The 20,866-nt window shown below is 38.8% G+C and overlaps 2 protein-coding genes across 2 annotated transcripts in view; one reads left to right on the top strand and one right to left on the bottom strand.

Moving 5' to 3' along the window:
* The window catches only part of b3glcta (beta 3-glucosyltransferase a), a 192,679-nt gene extending 172,791 nt beyond the window's left edge, over positions 1 to 19,888 (bottom strand). Inside the window, exons 1-4 of the mRNA XM_063054279.1 lie at positions 19,755 to 19,888; positions 14,537 to 14,589; positions 11,572 to 11,611; positions 2,068 to 2,177 (exon numbers count right to left, since the gene is read on the bottom strand). Coding sequence (XP_062910349.1) covers positions 2,068 to 2,177; positions 11,572 to 11,611; positions 14,537 to 14,589; positions 19,755 to 19,812 — 261 coding nt within the window. The 5' untranslated portion in view covers positions 19,813 to 19,888. The remainder of the gene's footprint in view (positions 1 to 2,067; positions 2,178 to 11,571; positions 11,612 to 14,536; positions 14,590 to 19,754) is intronic.
* LOC134349653 (heat shock protein 105 kDa-like) overlaps positions 18,912 to 20,866 on the top strand; it is a 93,771-nt gene continuing 91,816 nt past the window's right edge. The window contains exons 1-2 of the mRNA XM_063054277.1: positions 18,912 to 18,958; positions 20,241 to 20,291. Of these exons, the coding sequence (XP_062910347.1) occupies positions 20,251 to 20,291 (41 nt within the window). The 5' untranslated portion in view covers positions 18,912 to 18,958; positions 20,241 to 20,250. The remainder of the gene's footprint in view (positions 18,959 to 20,240; positions 20,292 to 20,866) is intronic.

Raw genomic sequence — 20,866 nt, 5'->3', positions numbered from 1 at the left:
TGCCCTAAGCCCCCTCCTTTACTCTCTGCACACCCATGACTGTGTCACCACCCACAGCTCCAATCCGCTAATTAAAACTGCAGATGATACTAAATTGATTAGCATTATTTCAAACAATAACAAGGCAGCCTACAGAGAAGTCATCACCCTGACAAAATGGTGTCAAGAAAACAACCTCTCCCTCAATGTTGCAAAAACAAAGGAGCTGGTTGTGGACTACATGAGGAATGGAGATAGGCTAACCCCTATTGACATCAATGGATCTGGGGTTGAGAGGGTGAACAGCTTTAAGTTCCTCAGCATCCACATCACCGAGGAACTCACTTGGTCTGTACATACTGGCGGTGTGGTGAAAAAAACACCAGTGCCTCTTTCAGCTTATGCAGTTGAAGAAGTTCGGCATGAGTCCCAAATCATAAGGACTTTCTACAGGGGCACAATTGAGAACACTCTGACCAGCTGTATCACTGCCTGGTATGAGGACTGTACTTCCCTCAATCGCAGGACTCTGCAGAGAGTGGTGCAGACAGCCCAGGGCATCTGTAGATGTGAACTTCCCACTATTCAGGGCATTTACAGCAACAGGTGAGTAAAAAGGGCCTGAAGGATCACTGGGGACCTGAGTCATCCCCAACCACAAACTGTTCCAGCTGCTACCATCCGGGAACGATACTGCAGCATTAAAGCCAGGACCAATAGGTTCAAGGACAGCTTCTTCCACCAGGCCATCAGACTGATTAATTCACGCTGACATAATTGTATTTCTAAACTATATTGACTGTCCTGTAAGACATAATCTTATTGTATTATTACAACTACTATTCTAATTGCCATACTATTTATTACAAATCACTAATTTGCACATCGCACATTCAGACGGTAACGTAACAAAAGATTTTTACTCCTCATGTATGTGAAGGATGTAAGAAATAAAGTCAGTTCAATTCAATTCAATTCAATTCCTACATTAAAAACATTTTTATTCTTCCCAGCTCTCATCAGCTCACTCCCGATCCTACCACTTGTCTACTCAATAGAGACAACTTAATTAAATAATTAAACAACATGCCTTTGAGATAAGGGAGGAAACCAGGTCACCTGGAAGAAAACTCCACGGTCATAGAGAGAAAATGCAAACTATACCCAGACAGCACTCAATGTCTGGATTGAAGCCAACTCTCTGACACTGAGGGCAGCAACTGTTTTAGTCCAGAGACCTTTGTCTTTTACTTGCTTTAAAAGGATATTGTATTTATTAGCAACATATCAGCAAAAAGATGTCATACAACATCATACAACCAGTATGATAAGATGGATTCTTGACCTCACAATCTAACTCATGAACTGTAACACTTGATTCTGCACTGTTGTTATTTTACCTTGTACTACCTCAATGCATTGTGAAATGAATTGAAATGTATGAGCATAATGCAAGATAAGCTTTTCATTGATACATGTAATAAGTAACCAAATTAAATATCCTATAACCTAATTCATCTTTGTTCTGTACTAAGTCAAATGCAGATTACATAAAGTAAAATCAGAGATGAATTTTATGATTTAAATGAACTAAATCTGAAAAAGGGGTTACAGAGTGGAGATGTGTCTCTACCAAAGAAGGTGTAATGCTCTCCTTCATTCTGCTAGCCTGCAGATCACCTTTGGGTAAGGTGTAGCACCTGCTTAGCTCCCCGATCAGGATCATTTAAAGCCATGGGCGCAGGTGGTGGTTGGTCGTATGAGCAGATGGTGAAAATCACAAGTCCTGGTGATGTGACCAATGATGCCAGGCAGACAATCTCTGAAGAGTATTGATAATGGTTGGGGTCACCCATCTTGTAAAGACACTGCTTAGAAGAATGCAATGGCAAACCAGTTCTGTAGAAAAATTTGCCAAGAACAATCATGGTCATGTAAAGACCATGATTGCCTATGCTATATGACACGACACATAATGAACAAACAAAAACTGAAAAAATGTAGTTCAACCTTTTAACACATACAACTACAAACAATTAAATGACCACAGAATGGATTGTTGTAGCTGTGCTATTTTGAGGTACTTACTTGACTAAAGGCCTCAGCCTGCAGTAAGATGTCTTGTTTCAGTTTTGTTGCTTGACTTGCATGGAAAGATTGCTTTTGGCTTTGAATGACAAAGACAACTTCATTCAGTTCTGTAAAACAAGAGTCACACTAAGAGTAAAATGACATTGTACTAATATATCATTGCCTTGATATAATGTTAATAATATGAAGAATTATTCAAAATCATTTTTTGTAAACTTTACATATAGCTACCTAATATTACTACTAGGAAACAGAATATTTCTCTAATATGAATATTTGCCAATTACTTGAGAATCATCTGAAACTGAGCATAATTCCTTCTACTATTACATCTTCTTCTATCTGATTAATGTAGCCTATATCGTTCCAACCAGTACAGTACAGTTTTACAAATCACTCATCCTTGAAAAGATTGTAACTGTTGAAACAAATTCACCTTATTCATAAAGAACTTAAATGTTGGAATAAAAAATAAATAATATCTAAATTTATCAGAGACATCATCAGATTATTGATAAATTAGGCAAAACATTCTAAGTTGATTTCAGTGAGTATTAAAAACAAAATGCTGGAAAAACTCAGCAAGTCATGTAGCATCTGTGGAAAGAGAAGCAGTTAATCTCAGGTCCCAGACCCTTTAGCAGAAAGTATTCAAATCGGAATAAACTGCCAAAGGAAGCTTTGCTGTTTAAAAAGCATACTCCATTATTTTGCAAATAAAGCAGTTAGTATATTTTGCAAAAATGTAGTCCCACTTAATATTCAAGCAGAGATTGATCAATGCTCAGATCTGCTTAGTAGAAGAGGTGAAAACATTTACAGCATTTAAGAAGTACCTTGCTGCATAATGTTGGAAAAATAGGGAAAGACCTGATGAAAGCAGCACAAATCAAACACTTTGCGTTATCCATACATATTCCATTACCTCATGAATTGACCCATTTTATGTGGAATTTCAATCATGCACTGAGGAATTTCACATAATGTGCTGTTAGTGCTCCAACCCTGAAGCTGTAATGGTTTACCTTTCCAGAGATGCTGCCTAACTAGTTCAGTTTTCCAGCAGTTTCTTTCTTTATCAAACATTTTCAGCAATTACAGCTGACATTTACCCCCAATCTCAATGAATATTCCCAATTCAAAGCACACACTTTGAAAATAGTACCAAAGTACTAAAAGCATTGTAACAAATGACGTGGCATTCTTGTGCACATGACTGAAATTCCACATAAAAAGGTGTTGATTAAACTTTACCAATATCTTCACAAGGGGATATTTATGGATGAAGAAGAACGGATATATAACATATGAGGTGACTGTGAAATGAATCATCAGAGATGCTGAAGCTGGTTGCTATAAAAGGTCTTTATTCACCACAAACAGGCCTACTGGGGAATCTATTTCTCCCCTCCCCACCTGGAAAGTACAGTGATGTTTTGTACATTTTTTAATACAAAAAGAACAATAGATGATTAACTGTCATCTCAAAAATTACCACTTTAACATTTTTATTGTAGTGTGGTAACTTTTACAGAACTACATATTCACAGTGGGAGTACACCTCAATTAATATCCCAAATCCCAAACTCCTTTGAATATTCAAATCCTAGTAGCTGGTGTGAGGGTTTGTGAGTACAAAACACCAAATACCCAAAATATGCTGTACCTCATTTGTTATGGTGTTGAGGAATAGCTCCCTGAATGTACAAACAACCAGAATATTAAATGACAAAACAGACATGCCTTGAACTATATTAAATCAGTGATGTGTCTTCAATATAGTTAGTAGAGGAGATGACCACTCAGGGCCTTCCCTCAGTACTAACCAACAAGCTTCAAGACCTGGGCCTCTGTACCTCCCTCTACAACTAGATCCTTGACTTCCTCAACAGGAGGCCACAGTCAGTACAGAACAGTAATAATATCTCTTCCTCGCTGACAATCAACACAGGTACACCTCAAGGACGTGTACGTTTCTACTCTCTCTACACTCACGACTATGTAGCTATGCACAGCTCAAACTCTATTCATAAATTTGCTAATGACACCACTGTTGTTGGGAGGAAGTCAGACGGTGACAAGGAAGCATGCACAATCGAGACAGATCGGCTGGTTAAGTGTGTAGCAACAACAACCTTACACTCAGCGACAGCAATCGATTGTGGGCTTCAGGAAAGGAAAGTCAGGAGAACACACACCACTCATCATTGAGGAATTTGCAGTGGAAACAGACATCAGTTTCACTTCCTGGGCATCAGCATCTCACAGGATCAATCCTGGGCCTAACATATTGATGCAATCACAAAGAAAGCAAGTCAAAAGCAATACTTCATGAGGAGGAAATTTGGTATGTCACCAGAGACTCTATCAGAGTTCTACAGATATACAGTGGGGAGCATTCTAACTGGCTGCATCAGTGCGTGGTATGGAGGCTCCAATGCACAGGATTGTAAGAGGGCTGTGACTCAGCCAGCTCAATCACTGGCACGAGCCTCCCCAACATCAAGGACATCTTCAGGAGATAGTGCCTTAAAAGGAAGCATCCATTAACAAAGACCCTCACCATCCAGAACATGCCGCCTTCTCATAATTACCATCCGACTACCTACCCTATCTATACATTACACACAGTAATTATATATACATCCCCACTTCATTAGATTTCTGAATGGTCCATGAACCATTGAACACCACTTCACGAGTTCTCTCTGCTTAATGGATTTCTTCATTGTAACTTACAGTAATGTTTCTATCTGGCACCAAACTGCAGCCACAAAACAACAAATTTCATACAAGTGATAATAAATCTGACACTGATTTCATCAGGAAGATTTTAATGGAGGCTAATTAAAGTAAACATTCAACTTTTGTCTTGTGCTGTGTAGTTACAATGATACAGAATTAAAAACTTGAAGTTCAAATTAAATTTATTATCAAAGTACATACTGTATATGTCACTGTATACTACTACCCTGAGACTCATATTCCTGCAGGCATTCCCAAGAAAAAGGCACTCAATGCATTGGCTTCAATGGCCTTAAGGTATCGGTGGAATTTAAATTGTGAATACTTAATTTTTGAAAACTGTCTCTTTTTTTAAATAATATCTAACTTCCACACAATTCCATAACTCCAGAATACCTTCTAACAACATAGAATAGTACAGCACTGAAACACACCCACTGGCCTACAAATTCTATGCCAACTTTGATGCCAAATCAAAATAATCCCATCTTCCCACATGTAGTCTGTATCTCTCCATCGCCTACTTGTTGACGCGCCTGCTAAATTATTTTTGAAAGTTGCTGTTGTGTGTGCTTCCACCATCTCCCCGGACAGCTTGTCCAAACACCTTCCACTCTCTGTGTAGAAATACTTGCCACATAAGCTTCAATCTTTTCCCAGCTCACATTAAAATCATGATCAGGGGAAAAAAGACTCTGAATACCTACACTATGTATACATTACATAACTTTATACATATCATTCAGGTAACCCCTCAGCCTCTGATGCTCCAGAGAAAACAATCCAAATTTGTCCAACCAGTCCCTATCAGTCATCTTGCTAAAACTCTTCCACATCCTTTCCATATCCTTCTAGTCACGTGGCAAACAGAACTACACGATCCCCCACATTTGGCCTAACAGAAGTTTTACACAGTTGTAACGCAAGTTCTCTCTTTTTATTCTCCCATCACTCCTATCAATGAAGGCAAGCATGCCATTAGCCTTCTTTACCACCCTATCCACTTGTGTTGTCAATTCCAGGAAGCTCTTCCTTGACTCCAAGATCCCTCTTAAAATAAATACTAAGTGGCAAGACCCTTGCTCCCAAGGGTCCCACCACTTATTAAATATTTTCCTCTTACATTTTACCTCTCAAAGTGCCGCAGCTCACAAGTGTCTGATTAAGAGAGACTGGACCTACTGTCCTCCAACTACAATAATACCCCTCCACCATTACCATCCACCTTCACTGGACAAGCCAATTCTGAATCCAATTTCCCAAGTCACTATCGATCCCATACATCTTGTTTTTCTGAATCAAGTCTACCATAAGGGACTAAGTTAAAAGCCTTACGAAAATTCACCTAGACAACATCTATTGCTCTACTCTCATCAATCATCTTTGTGACCTCATCAAACAACTGAATCAGGTCTTGTAGGTCTTGTTTAAAGTCACTCCCTATCCCCCTACCATTACTACAGCTAGTTATCTCTTGAGTGTAACTGACAATTTCACCTCCACCACTAGCAAATCAGTCAACCGTTAATTTCTTCTTGAACCTTGTGTAATTGGACAATTATAAAAACAGGACTATCCTTTTCAATGGACAATTGTCCTCTGGCAATTTATTCCGTTTTCTTTTAACTGTACAATGACAATATTGTAAGATTCAGCTACTCATTCAACAATAAGATTGCTACAGTTGTCCCAGCATTGATAATGTAAAAAAAAATTATGTTATTTTTTACAGCCTCAGCAGTAGCTAAATTCTGCCACTTCCCACAGTATATTCCAAGTCATTTTAAGGAGTAATCATTGTTATAATGACAGGATGGGGTGGAGATACATCCCTCCCAAAAGAGGTGTAAGGCACTCCTACCTTCAGCTAGCCAGCAAGGTGTAGCATCTGCTTAGCCCCCCACCCCCGATCAGCGTCCCATGAAGCCACGGGAGCAGGTAGAGCATGATCACATGAGCTGCTGGTGCTTATCACAAGTCCTGGTTATGTGACCACTGACGTCAGGCAGACAATCTCTGAAGAGTATAGATAATGGCTGGGGCAATCTGTCTTGTAAAGACAACTACCCAGAAGGCGGCAATGGCAAACCACTTCCGTCAAAAAATTTGCCAAGAACAATCGCGGTCATAGTTAAGACCATGATCACCCATGTCATATGACACGGCACATAATGATGATGATGAATGACAGGATGCTGGGCTGTCAGTTTTTTCTACACTTAAGAGTCTAAAATAACATGTTAATCATTTAGTCAGAGTCACAGAGCAACACAACACAGAAAAAGGCCCTTCAGCCCAACTCATCCATGCCAAGATGATCCCATTTGCCTGGTTTGGCTCATAGCCAGTTACGTACCAGTCAAAATTAATTTTAAATGTTCCCCAGCACCCCTTTTCATATACCAACCTCGACATGAAGAAGTTGTCCCTCAGGTCCCTTTTAAATCTTTCCCCTCTCACCTTAATCCTACAATTTTACTGTTGTAATTGTAAATTTCAGTTATGTAGCAATTTTGTAATTACTCTACTAAATAATCAGTAAAATTAACACAATTAATAAAACTGAAAACAGATGTTCGTTTTGCATTATTATCTTACTGGTTGTAAATCTCTACAATTTGGGGCTGATTCTTTGCAACTTCAAAGGTATTGCAAAAGTAAAAGGGAATTATTTCATTTCCTTACACAATGTTCCAGTAAATTCCAAGTGCAAATCTGACAGAAAATGTTCAGAACTTCTACAGGAACTCTAATTTTCTGTTAAATTGATCTAAATTCTCAAGAACTTCAAAGTTCAAGAATTACCATGATTCCTGCTGATAACTATGCACACAATGTTCAATATCTTTATGAGTAATTATATGCATGGATCTTCTTACCTCGCCCAACACTGCTACTGACATACATACATACATCTTTAGAAAGTGTCATTTAATACAGTGAATTAATTATTGATAACAAGAAATACAGTTTTATCCAACAAAAGAACAATTTTGCTTCGTCATAAACGATAATTGTAATCACATTTCATATATTCTTGTTAGCAATGAATTACTTTGGAAGGTCATCAGCTTATGCTGCTTTGTTGTGTGGGATAATAAATGAATCCATTATCATAGTTCAAACCAAATTAATAAAACTAGTATGAAATCCTTAAAGTTTGATTGATGATATAACCTATGTAACTTCTCCACTTAACAAATGTTCATCACCAAAATCTAATGCAGTCTTAAATCTTTGGGTAATTTTTGTTATTTTTATATTTCAAGAAATGTGCAGTTATATAGCATATATGAACGATCTGCTGTTACAAATAGATCTCAAAGGCTTTGACACGTTCTTAAGCAAAGCTAGAGGAGTACAACTAATAGTATCTGCAATTGCAATTGTTTAATTCCATGCATATTATGTTAAAATTTTAATGGAGTTTGAATGACCAATTATCAATTATAAAACTGTCAGACTGATTAAGTGTCAGTATGTGTTCGTTTTGCTTGCCTTGAGCAATGGTGCCATATTTACAGTTTTCTAATCCTGCTCTCCCAAAATTTTCATTGAGTTTTAAAAATCTACAACTAATTTCTAACTAAACGCATCTCCCCCATTTCATGCCGCATCTGCTCTCAGGATGAGGCTTTTCATTCCAGGATGAGGGAGATGTCCTCTTTTTTTAAAGAAAGAGGCTTCCCTTCCTCCACCATCAGCTCTGCTCTCAAACGCATCTCCCCCATTTCACGCACATCTGCTCTCACTCCATCCTCCCACCACCCCACTAGGAATAGGGTTCCCCTGGTCCTCACCTACCACCCCACCAGCCTCCGGGTCCAACATATTATTCTCCGTAACTTCCGCCACCTCCAACAGGATCCCACCACTAAGCACATCTTTCCCTGCCCCCCTCTCTCTGCTTTCTGCAGGGATCACTCCCTACGCGACTCCCTTGTCCATTTGTCCCCCCCATCCCTCCCCACTGATCTCCCTCCTGGCACTTATCCTTGTAAGCGGAACAAGTGCTACACATGCCCTTACACTTCCTCCCTTACCACCATTCAGGGCCCCAGACAGTCCTTCCAGGTGAGGCGACACTTCACCTGTGAGTCGGCTGGGGTGATATACTGCGTCCCTTTCTCCCGATGTGGCCTTCTATATATTGGTGAGACCCGACACAGACTGGGAGATCGTTTCGCTGAACACCTACGCTCATCCGCCAGAGAAAGCAGGATCTCCCAGTGGCCACACATTTTAATTCTACATCCCATTCCCATTCTGATATGTCTATCTACGGCCTCCTCTACTGTAAAGATGAAGCTACACTCAGGTTGGAGGAACAGCACTTTATATTCCATCTGGATAGCCTCCAACCTGATGGCATGAACATTGACTTCTCTAACTTCCACTAATGCCCCACCTCCCCCTTGTACCCCATCCGTTATTTATTTATATACACACATTCTTTCTCTCTCTCTCCTTTTTCTCCCTCTGACTACACCCCTTGCCCATCCTCTGGCTTTTTCCCTCCTCGTCTTTCTCCCTAGGCCTCCTGTCCCATGATCCTCTCATATCCCTTTTGCCAATCACCTGTCCAGCTCTTGGCTCCATCCCTCCCCCTCCTGTCTTCTCCTAGCATTTTGGATCTCCCCCTCCCCCTCCCACTTTCAAATCTCTTACTAGCTCTTCCTTCAGTTAGTCATGACGTAGGGTCTCGGCCCGAAACGTCGACTGTACCTCTTCCTAGAGATGCTGCCTGGCCTGCTGCGTTCATCAGCAACTTTGATGTGTGTTGCTTAACTAATTGCTCCACTGCCTTTAAAAACCTTGGATGTAGACCACTGGCTTCTAATGACTTGCTCACCTTCAGACCCATTACTTTTTTCAATACAGTAGTTTGTTCTTTGTGATTACTATTGTTACAAGTTCTTCCTTTTATTTGAAATCAGGCCATCTGTTGTCTTTGGGATGTGTTCAGTGTCTTCCAACATGAAAACTGATGCAAAGTATTGATTTAACTTCTCCGATGTTTCCATGTTGCCTGTTATTAATTCATTAGTCTTACTTCTCAGGGGTATCACATTTAGATACTCTCATCCTTTTTTTAAACATCCACAGAATTTTTTACTGGTTGATTTGATGTTATTCGCCAGTGTATAATTAATTTTCTCCCTCCTTAGCCTTTTAGAACCTGAAAAATACCCAGCCTTCTAGTCTGTACTAAAACCTTTTCCCCATTTTTATCTATAACTGTTGAATTTAATATCTTCCTTGACCTTATTTTGTTAACCACAAATCATATTCATTAAATTTCTCTATCTGATTGGGATATATTTCTGCTAAGTATTATGAAAGAGCTGCTTAACCATCTGTCATTTTTCATCTACAGACTTTTCCTTGTATTGTCTTTTTTTTAAGTAAAAGACAATAGATTGGACCCAAGCTGCTCGCTCTCAAATGGTACCCAGAATTGTATCAAGTTGTGATCCCTATTGCCATGGTCATTCATTAATCTTACAGCACTGCATATGATGGGGTAGATTTATTAACCATAGGTCCAGACACAATCGCTCCTGAAATCTAGGTCTGCAGCTTTCAAATCAGGTGACCTAACTCTGATCTTTATAAGAAAACAAGATAGGATCTCCATAAAGCTATCATTGATGTTAAGAGACAGTACCAGTCCAAAATCAAGCCCGTCTAGACATCATCTGTAGCAGGGCTTATATATTATTACAAATCACAAAGTCAGGCAGCATGCCAACAACAGCACATCCCTTCCAGATTAGCATAATGCATTTATGCACATTTACACTGAAGAGAACAAGTATGCCATCACACACTCTGACAGAATCCAGTACACTGGACTCTACAGTTATAATCGCAGGCGTACCATCAGCCTTGCAGGGAGTGAACCTGCGGAAAGCATAGGGCCTGCCCACATCCTTAGATCTTATATGGATCAGGTGGCAAGGGTATTTGCAGACATGTTTAACCTCTCCCAGCTTTCAATCTCTGAAACCAGCTTCAGGCTGGGGTTTCCTCCTACTTTAAGCAAATCCCAATCATCCCAGTACCCAAGAAAAACAGATAACATGCCACATCGTCTACCATTCTGTGACTCTGACATCTACCACCATGAAATGCTTTGATAGGCTGGTCATGGCACACATCAACTCCAACTTTCCGACAATCTCAACCCACTACAATTTGCCTACCACCGACACAAGTCCAAGGTGAATGCCATCATCCTAGCTCTCACACTCATCTCTGGAACATCTGGACAGTAAAGACACCTACTTCAGCCTAATGTTTACTAATTACAGCTTCGTCTTCAATACTGTAATTCCAAGCAAACTCATCACCAAATGTCGGACCTTGGGAATCAACACCTCCCTCTGCAACTGGATTCATAACATCCTGGCAAACAGACTGCAATCAATAGGGATAGGCAGCAAAACCTCTTCCACAATTATTCTGAATACTGGTGCACCACAAACATGTATCCTCAGCCCCCGACTCTACACACTGTACAGTTACAACTGTGAGGCCAGATTCTGCTCTATCTTATACTGCTGTAGCGGGCTGCATCTCCAATAATGATCAGCTCTGACAGGGAACTACTGCCTTCAAGAGGAGAGAAAACCGAAGAGTAGAACAATGTAGTTTTTTTTTATTCCACATCAAAGATTCTAAATACTGTGGTTAAGTATCATGAAAGTCTACTTGAGTCCCAGAAATTTAGAAACGTGTTATCTGAAAACCTACCGATAGATGTCTTGTGTGATTCACTGCTGTTCACTGAAACCTGCGAAAAACAAATTTTGTAAATATTGAAAATGAACATAAGCGCAGAGATTGTAGATTTTACTGCAAAAGCACAAGTTTTTCAACCATTTTTGTGTTTCAAGTAACAAGATTAACAATATTAAAGCTAGAATCAATCATTAATACAGTACCATGCAAACTCTTACACAGATATACAAATATAGCTAGGGGACCTTATACTTCTGCACAGTTATGTAGTCATTTTATGTAATGTACTGTACCAGTGCACAAAAAAAATTCATAATATATGTGAGTGATGATAAACCCGATTCTGACATGGGTCTCTACTGTGGACTGAGAGTGGGAAGGGTGCAGGTAAAGGGGAATCATGGTTGGAGAAAGGAGAAGGAAGAATGGAGGGAGCGGGAAGCACCAAACAGACATTCTGTAATGATCAATAAACCAATTGTTTGAAATCAAGTTGCTTGGTGTCACAGAGCTGGGTGTGTCTGCACCTGCGCCATCCTCCCCACTATCATGCCCCCCCCCCAATCTCTGGCACTCTTTCCCTGCCACTTGTCCCACACCCTTCCCACAGCGCTCCACCCTCGCCATTCTCAGCATCCTTTGCTCCCTCCAGATTTACAAATTCACTCTCTGCTCCACATTGGCAAATATAGTACTGTGCAAAGGTCTTGGCACCCTAGGTAAATATATGCGCCCAAGCCTTTTGCACAGTACTATATTTCCCCTAAATTACTTCTCTTTTGACTTTATGCATATAGTAGTACTGACACATTCTTGACAATGATTTTACCTTCAAACTTCAAAATGGGGACAGGACACCATTATGTCCACACCGATCATTATTCACCTTCCATAATTTTTCATCATTTATTTTTACAACGTTTCTAATGAAGACTATTGATATTGGTGAAAAACTAGAGAACTGATTTGTGAAATTATGTTCAGTTTACTGAAATTCTAATATGCAACATATTTCAATTCAAACCTTAAACAACTGCCATGCTTCCATTTGTCCAGGCTAGAACGCATGGCAGAACTGCAAGCAATACAGAATTTAAACTTTCTTATAACTATCATAAACTTAAAACAAAATGGTGACATAATTTTGCCTGAATACACAAGAGACTGTAGATGCTGGATGAACTCAATGGTCAGGTAGCATTTATGGAGGGAAATGGACATTTGATGCTTCATTCCTCGTGAGGGGTCATAATCTGAAATATTGACTGCTGCCTGTTCCTCCAGCTCTTTTGTGTGTTCCTCGACATTACTTCAGTTGTTTTATTTTGATATGTGCATGCTGTTTTAAAAGAGATGCTTTTATAGGGTAGGAGTTATTTATCCAGCTCAACAGCACTTAATTTAAATAAGTTACCGAACCCAAAGTGTAACAATAGACCTAATAATGAACGTAAAAAACAAAATGTTCAAATATCAGGCTATTTCTTTTTTAGCCAATTTCCATGCAGACAAAACTATTCAAACTAAAAAAATGACTATTGCACTATCAAAATTCAAGGCTTTGACTGCTTTAAAGATAGAATAAACAAATTCATGTTGTCAACAAAAAGATTTTGGGCACTCAGTTAATACAATTTCCATGACTTGATTTTTGTTTAGAATTTACCATCATCATAGGTCGTTGATCCTTTCCACCTAGAAGGAACCGTTCACTCAAAGTAATCATGCTGAGCATCAATCAGTTTGGTAGAGAATCAGAATCAGAATCAGGTTTATCATCACCGGCGTGTGACGTGAAATTTGTTAACTTAGCAGCAGCAGTTCAATGCAATATATAATATAGAAGAAAAAATAATAACAATAAGTAAATCAATTACAGTGGACGTATATTGAATAGATTAAAATTCGGGCAAAAAACGGAAATAATATATTAAAAAAACTGAGGTAGTGTTCACGGGTTCAATGTCCATTTAGGAATTGAATGGCAGAGGGGAAGAAGCTGTTCCTGAATCGTGTGCCTTCAGGATTCTGTACCTCCAACCTGATGGTAACAGTGAGAAAACAGCATGCCCTGGGTGCTGGAGGCCCTTAATAATTGATGCTACCTTTCTGAGACACTACTCCTTGAAGATATCCTGGGTATTTTGTAGGCTCGTACCCAAGTTGGAGCCAATTAAAGTTACAACCCTCTGCAGCTTCTTTCGGTCCTGTGCAGTAGCACGCGCGCCCCCCCCCCCCATACCAGACAGTGATGCAGTCTGTCAGAATGCTCTCCACAGTACATCTATAGAAGTGTTTGAGCGTATTTGTTGTCATACCAAATCTCTACAAACTCCTAATGAAGTATAGCCGCTGTCTTGCCTTCTTTATAACTGCATCAATATGTTGGGACCAGGTTAGATCCTCAAAGACCTTGACATCCAGGAACTTGAAACTGCTCACTCTCTCCACTTCTGATCCCTCTGTGAGAAATGGTATGTCATGTTCCTTCGTCTTACCCTTCCAGAAGTCCACAATCAGCTCTTTCGTCTTACTGACATTTGAGTACAAAATAGTTTAATGCAAAAAATTGCTGATGACTAAGCAGTTAACAGCAATTCTGCAAAACTCATGAAACTGTACATATACTTTTCTACATACCTAAATACAACCTCTCCTAAAACGATTTTCTGAATACTAGCATACAGGAGTTCAAGGAAAAATATTAAATGTTATGGCAGTTTTTTTTTCCCAGAGTATACTTCTCCAATTATCTGAACGATATCAGATATGACTAAACTATAACACTGTTTAGGAGAAAAATAATTGCACTCTCATTCCTTTAATATGTAAGAGCTGAAAAATTACAATATCAAATTGACAAATACATCTGATAGAGCAAACCTTGCACAATTTATAAATATAGCCATGCTTTGATTTTATCTGTTCATTGTTTTTCATATTTGGAAATGTGCATTAATATGCAATGAGGTCATACCTGCAAGGTGTCATGTTCCTTTGCAACTGCCAAGGTGAAACTGGAAAACAACACTAAAATAATTAAAAAAAAGGTTATTTAGGACAGAATCCACATTGGGCTTACAAAGCAAATTACATTATTCCATTTACTGGACTAGATGGTGGGAAATGGTACCTGAAGTAAAAACATTATACAACGCTTTAAAACATGAGATGAGGAGCTATAGAAATGATCCTTAAATAAAAATAAAGTAATTTTAAATCTGATTCCCCAGCCTTTTCCCATTATTATTTTACTTATATATTATTAGGAGAGTTATAATCACATGTCATTTGACATAGTAATATTGTTGAATGTGCTTTACTTCAGTGTGAAAGTCTCTGCAAGTGCCGGAAATCTGAAATATGAAAAAAGAATTTTGGAAATATTCAGTCAACTAGGCAAGGTCCGCAGATGAGGGAAAATACCATGTTTGATCACCTTTCATGTGATGAAAGGTCATCAACCAAAGATGCTACATGTTTTTCTCTCTCCAAAGATCCTACCTGATCTGCTATAATAATTCCAACATTCTCCCCTTCTTTAATAATTGGATTTATGAGCTCCAACTGGAGAAGCTTTCAAAATGGTCTATTTCTGTTGGTCTGCAGCAAAATCAATTAAGTGCCTGTGAACTTTAATAGCTGAAGCATATCTTTGAAGGAATGATGTATATTGGTTAAATTACTAGACAAGAAATTGAAGAATGTAAACGCCACTTCCGTAGCAGGAGAATTTAAATGTAATTAAATAAAAAATAATGGAACTTAAAAATAAAGACTAGTCTCAACAACGTTGACCGTAAAACTAGTGGCCCATTCTAAAAATATGCCACATATTACCCTGAGAATAATTTTCTTACTGTGAATGCCTGCAAGAAAATGAATCTCAGGGTTGTATATGGTGACACGTATGTAATTTAGTAATAAATTTAATTTGAACTTTGAAATATGTGCAATAAAATGCCTCGGAGAAGGAAATCTCCCACCCATACCAGGGAATGAGCACACCTTGTCTTTGAAATGGCTCTGCTAAACCACTATACTGAAGCAGAGCAGAGTAAAGCTGGATAGAATACCCAACATTGATCTAAAGTTAACCATAGTATTTTAGTCTCTGTGTTGATGACAGAACAGCACAGGTATTTGGGGATTCATTGTAAATTAAAGATATAGATTGATCAAAGCTGAGGGACATGTAATAGAGCGTTAAGTGAATAAAGACAGTAGCAAATGCCAGGAGAATAGTGCAGTGAAACACATATTTCAGTGGTAGAAATACAAATCTGAGTTACAAAACACTGTTAAAACAGAATGAGTGAAAACTAGTAACTTTAATTTTAAGTGATGTTCCAGTCTTTTAAGTAGAGAGAAAGGTGATCTTTAAACACTCTCAGAAAGACACCACTCAGTTGTTAACAGCTCTAAGATTTAAATTTCTGCCTTGAAATTATTATGCATGCATGGTAGAAAATGCAAATAAATAAAGCCACCAGAATACAACTGAAACTGAATTAGTAAGTGACAGCCAAATCTGTAATGTGTTATCTAAACAGAGAACTGCAGCAATTTTAAAACAGAGATGATAGGTTACACAAGAAGGTATATTCAAAATATAACGTTAACAAGAAATTTTACAATGCTTGTTGATTAACAAGGTGAGCAGATGTCAAAAGGAAGGAGAATTGTATACAATTTATGCATATATTTCAAAGCTTTGGCTAGTTTTTACCTCTATTATTAAAAGATAAGAACTATAACAACAAAAGAAGGCTGTATACTACAGCATATAAAGTCTAGTTCTCTGTTTAAAAGTAAAATATTATTCTAAGGATAATGAGGGGCAGTTGAGAAGTCACAAAGGATCATCTACCATTTTTCCAGCTGGTCCAGATCTCAATGCAAACTTTGATAGTCTTACTCACCATCCACTATACTGCCAATCTTCTGCAATTATATATATATATAAAACAACAACAAAGGACCTAGGACATATTATACAAATATTTTTGCATTATTTTTAAAAACTAGAAAGAACACAAGTGGCTTTCATTCAATTAAAATATCATTGTTACTCAATGTTTATTCCACATATGACATTGCTAACTAGAATCAGCATTCATTAAGCATCCTAATTCTCCAGACTTGTTCAGATTATATGGTTCAGATCATTTCAACATTTTGCAATTTTTGTTGAAAAAAATCCTAAAATCATTCTAAAAATTTCATTTTACCTTATTTATAAATTAATTATAAAGGCCATTTTAAAACATACACCTGCTTTTTACTTATTTTTGATACCTGCTCTTAGAATTGTTTGGGTTCCCTCAAAGTTAACAATTATGCTCACAAATTTCCAAATATGTTTCTTTTTAATGATCATACTCAAAAGTGTATTAAAAACAATTAATTCCTCTGTAAAATGGACACAAAATATTTGGCAAACTGGTTTAATTTATATTATTGTTTCATCACAGAACAGAGGTCATTTTAGTTCCTCTGATCAAAACAGTGTTCAATAAAATTACAGTAAGATGCTCCTTCCATCATTTAGAAGACCAACCATAAAGTTTTATAAGTTAGGAAAACCATTAAACCAGGAAATATGTACAGTTGGGGTTTCTCTTGTTGTTACACTTCTTTGGTTGCAAAGTGCTTCATGGCAGTTTAAGTTATGAAATACATTATATACTGTAAATACAAACACTTCTTTAACACATAGATGTAATTTTTCACCCTAATATGGCTCATTATTAATTTCCTCTTTGGTCAAGTTTATTAATAATTGTACTGTTTCAATAAAGCAGGTGGAGAAATGCTACATAGTCCTCTTCTATGCTTCAGTGAGAAGAACCATGTCAGATGTAGCCTTTGGCAGAAACATGTCACAGCCTAATATAAGGGTCAATTGCTCAGTGCTCTCGAATGTCAGGAGAACTACGCTGGTGGGGAGAGAAATAACCCAGGGAGGACCTGTTTATCTACTAGAGGATCTATATACCTATTGAAACAGACTTTACTCAGCTACCATGACTTAAACACGTGGTGTATTGTGATCTCCCTGTAGAAAACTTCTGCACAATACAGGCCCTGAGGCTGCACTAAATACTCGTAAGATTTAATATTTCCTTCATTTTGTTTGATTATGCCATTCAAATGCAAGAAAGATAAAACAAGAGTGGGAAACAGATTTCACATCCATATAGGAAACTCCTATACCTCATCTTCAAATTATCAATTTTTTTTATTGTCTACAGTTCCACTTTCAATACTGTACTATTATTCCAAGCAAAATCATCACCCAACTCCAGATCCTGGGAGTTAAAACCTCCCTTTGTAATTGGCTCCTTGACTTTCCGACCAAAAGACTGCAATCAGTAAGGATAGGCAGCAATATCTCCACTACGATTATTCTCAACACTGATGCTCCACAAGGTTGGGTCCTCAGCCCCTACTCTGCTCCCTGTGCACTCATGAATGTGTAGCAGGGCTCTGCTCTAAGTCCATCCACATTTGATACCACTGTGGTGGGCCACATCTTAAATAATGATGAGTGGAAGTACAGGAAGGAGATGGAGAGCTTAGGGAGATGTGTCATGACAAGAACCTTTCCCTTAACCAAAGGCTGGTCATTGACTTCAGCACATTCTGCTGTCTACAACAACGATGTTGAGGTTGAGAGCTTCAAGTTGCTAGGTGTGATCATCATCAACAGCCTGTCCTGGTCCAACCACATTAATGTCACAGCCAAGAAAATTTACTAATGCCTCTACTTCCTCAGGAGGCTACAGAAATTTGTCCCCATTGACTCTTACCAATTTTTATTAATGCACCACAGAAAGCATTCTGTCTGAATGTATAACAGCTTGATATGGCAACTGCTCTGTGTGTGACAGCAAGAAACTGCAGAGCTGTGTGCACATCACAGGAACCAGCTTCCCCTTCATGGACTCTGTCTAGATTTCTCACTGCCTCAGTAAAGTAGCCAGCAGAATCAAAGACAACGTCCAACCCAGGCATCCTCTCTTCTCCCTTCTGCCATGGACCCTTATTCTAGGGCAATGTGCTGCGTAATGATTCGATCTGTATAAACAGTATGCAAGACAAGCTTTTCACTGCATCTTGGTACATATGACAATAATAAACTAACACTAATCACTCAAATAAAGTAATAAAAATCATGCATTAAAAGTTGTGTGCGTCTTGAGGCCCAGAAACTTCTTAATAGACAGTAGATTTAATCACACCTGCAAGTACATAAAACTGTAAGTTCAGAGGCCAGCTGTGGACTGTTACGCTTACAGTGCACTACCAAACTGAATCGAATAGGGGCAGAGTGGCAAAATATCGGGGCAGAGTGGCAAAATATCGGTACATGGTGTGCGATTGTTGACTGTATATGGTGAGTTTGATGCCGATTGAGCAAATTTTTAATTCCCAAATAAGTATTGCTAGAAACTCACTTCTACAAATGTATTTCAATTGTTTTTCAGTGATATCGTGCTTTATATCAATCTGAAGGCAGATATGACTTAATAGAATTCAAATGTAAATAATGACCTCAAAATCTACTTGTTATTTAAAAAACGCTTAAAAACTAAGTTTATAAAGCGCCCAGCAAAATAGTTACTGTTTCACCTTTAGATCTTACTAAACTCTATAATATGCATTCACGTTATAGAACAAAAATCGGCGGAACAAAAATGTTCGCAACATTTCATCAACTGAAGACTATTTAACAGTTAGGGCAGGAACCACAATTGCAAAGTGTTTCCAATACTGGGCACCAGCGATTGCAGTAACACTGCACCGGGCGCAATCAATGGTGCGACTAACAACATAAACTGGACCAGGGTCATGCTGATGTCCTCGTTTAACCCGTTTTCTCCATTGCTTTGGTTTTCAGGCCCCGAACAAGAGACAGAAACAGGGAGAGAGAGATGGGGTGGAGGGAGGTGGGAGTGGAAGTGGGAAATGCCCAAGTCTCAAACACAAACTCCGAGGCTGGACTCAGGCCTCGGTGCTAACAGCCACATCCTTGGGCCCAATAAATCGGCTGAAGTTTGATTCCTTAAAACTGCAGCAGTGCATTCCAGCCTCCTGATGTTTCATAAAAACAGATTACAGTCGCTCAGTCTCTGCGATTTCCTTTATTTTGTATATCTGTTCAGCTGTTTTGCACCAAAGGCGGCACTTACGGAGGACAACGGTGAACTGCGCACGTACAGCCAGCGGCAAACAACTATCTGTCAGCATCTCCGGCAACAAGCGGTGTTGAAACAGCAATTAGTACGGAGTGCGTCCACGATTTCAGTAACCCGCCACAAGCGGGTCACGACAAATCTACAAGCCAAAGCATAATAGCGCCCTCAAGAGTCTGAGCAATCCGGCCTACACACTGCATTCAATGACAATTATATTTTACATCAATATATCTATATAAATTATACATTAGCAGATAAAATATGGTTACTTCACAATTCCCTTGCTTAAGGCACTTTGTATTGCAATAGAAAACAACCTGGAAAACTAACTCCAAAATAATGCTCCGTCTGTGTGCTTGTTTGCGGTAACTCCTGCTCAGTAGCCCTTGGAATTGTCCTCATTCCAAGTCCACTGAATCAAAGGTTTTGAATCTATAGTTTATTTATTGATTGATTTATTTTAGAATTTGGCCTTATTAGGTTTGTCATCATGCGTGGATGTGTAGAAGAGGTGAAATTCATTGCAGTGAGGTATGTAGCTGTTTTTTGTCTTTATTCTTAACCTTGCACTCAAGTGAGACCAAGGAATTTATTGTGGACTTCAAGAAGGGGAAGTTGGGAGAACACACATCTGTCCTCATCAAGGGGTCAACAGTGGAAAGTGTGAGCAGCATCAAGTTCCTGGGTGTCAATATCTCAGAGGATCAATCCTGGGTTGAAAATATAGATGCAATCGTGAAGAAGGCATGCCATTGGGTGTACTTCATTAGGAGTTTGAGGAGATGTGGTATGTCACCAAAGGCTCTAGTAAATTTCTACAGATACACTATGGTGAGCATTCTGACTGGTTGCATCACAAATATGGAGGCTCCAGTGCATAGGACTGGAAAAAGCTGCAAAGGGTAGTAGACTCAGCCAGCTCCATCATGGGCAATAGCCTCTCCACCATCGAGGAAAGGCAGCACCTCAAGAAGGTGTCATCCATTATTGGGACCCTCGCCATCCAAATCATGCCCTCTTCTCATTACTGCCATCAGGGTGGAAGATTAAGAGCTTGAAGATGCACACTGTACGTTTAGGAACAGCTTCTTCCCCTCCACCATCAG

Source organism: Mobula hypostoma, chromosome 7 (genome assembly GCF_963921235.1).
Source record: "Mobula hypostoma chromosome 7, sMobHyp1.1, whole genome shotgun sequence".
NCBI lineage: Eukaryota > Metazoa > Chordata > Chondrichthyes > Myliobatiformes > Myliobatidae > Mobula > Mobula hypostoma.
The sequence above is the reverse complement of the archived record's forward strand: the minus strand, read 5'-3'. Positions and strand labels throughout refer to the sequence as shown.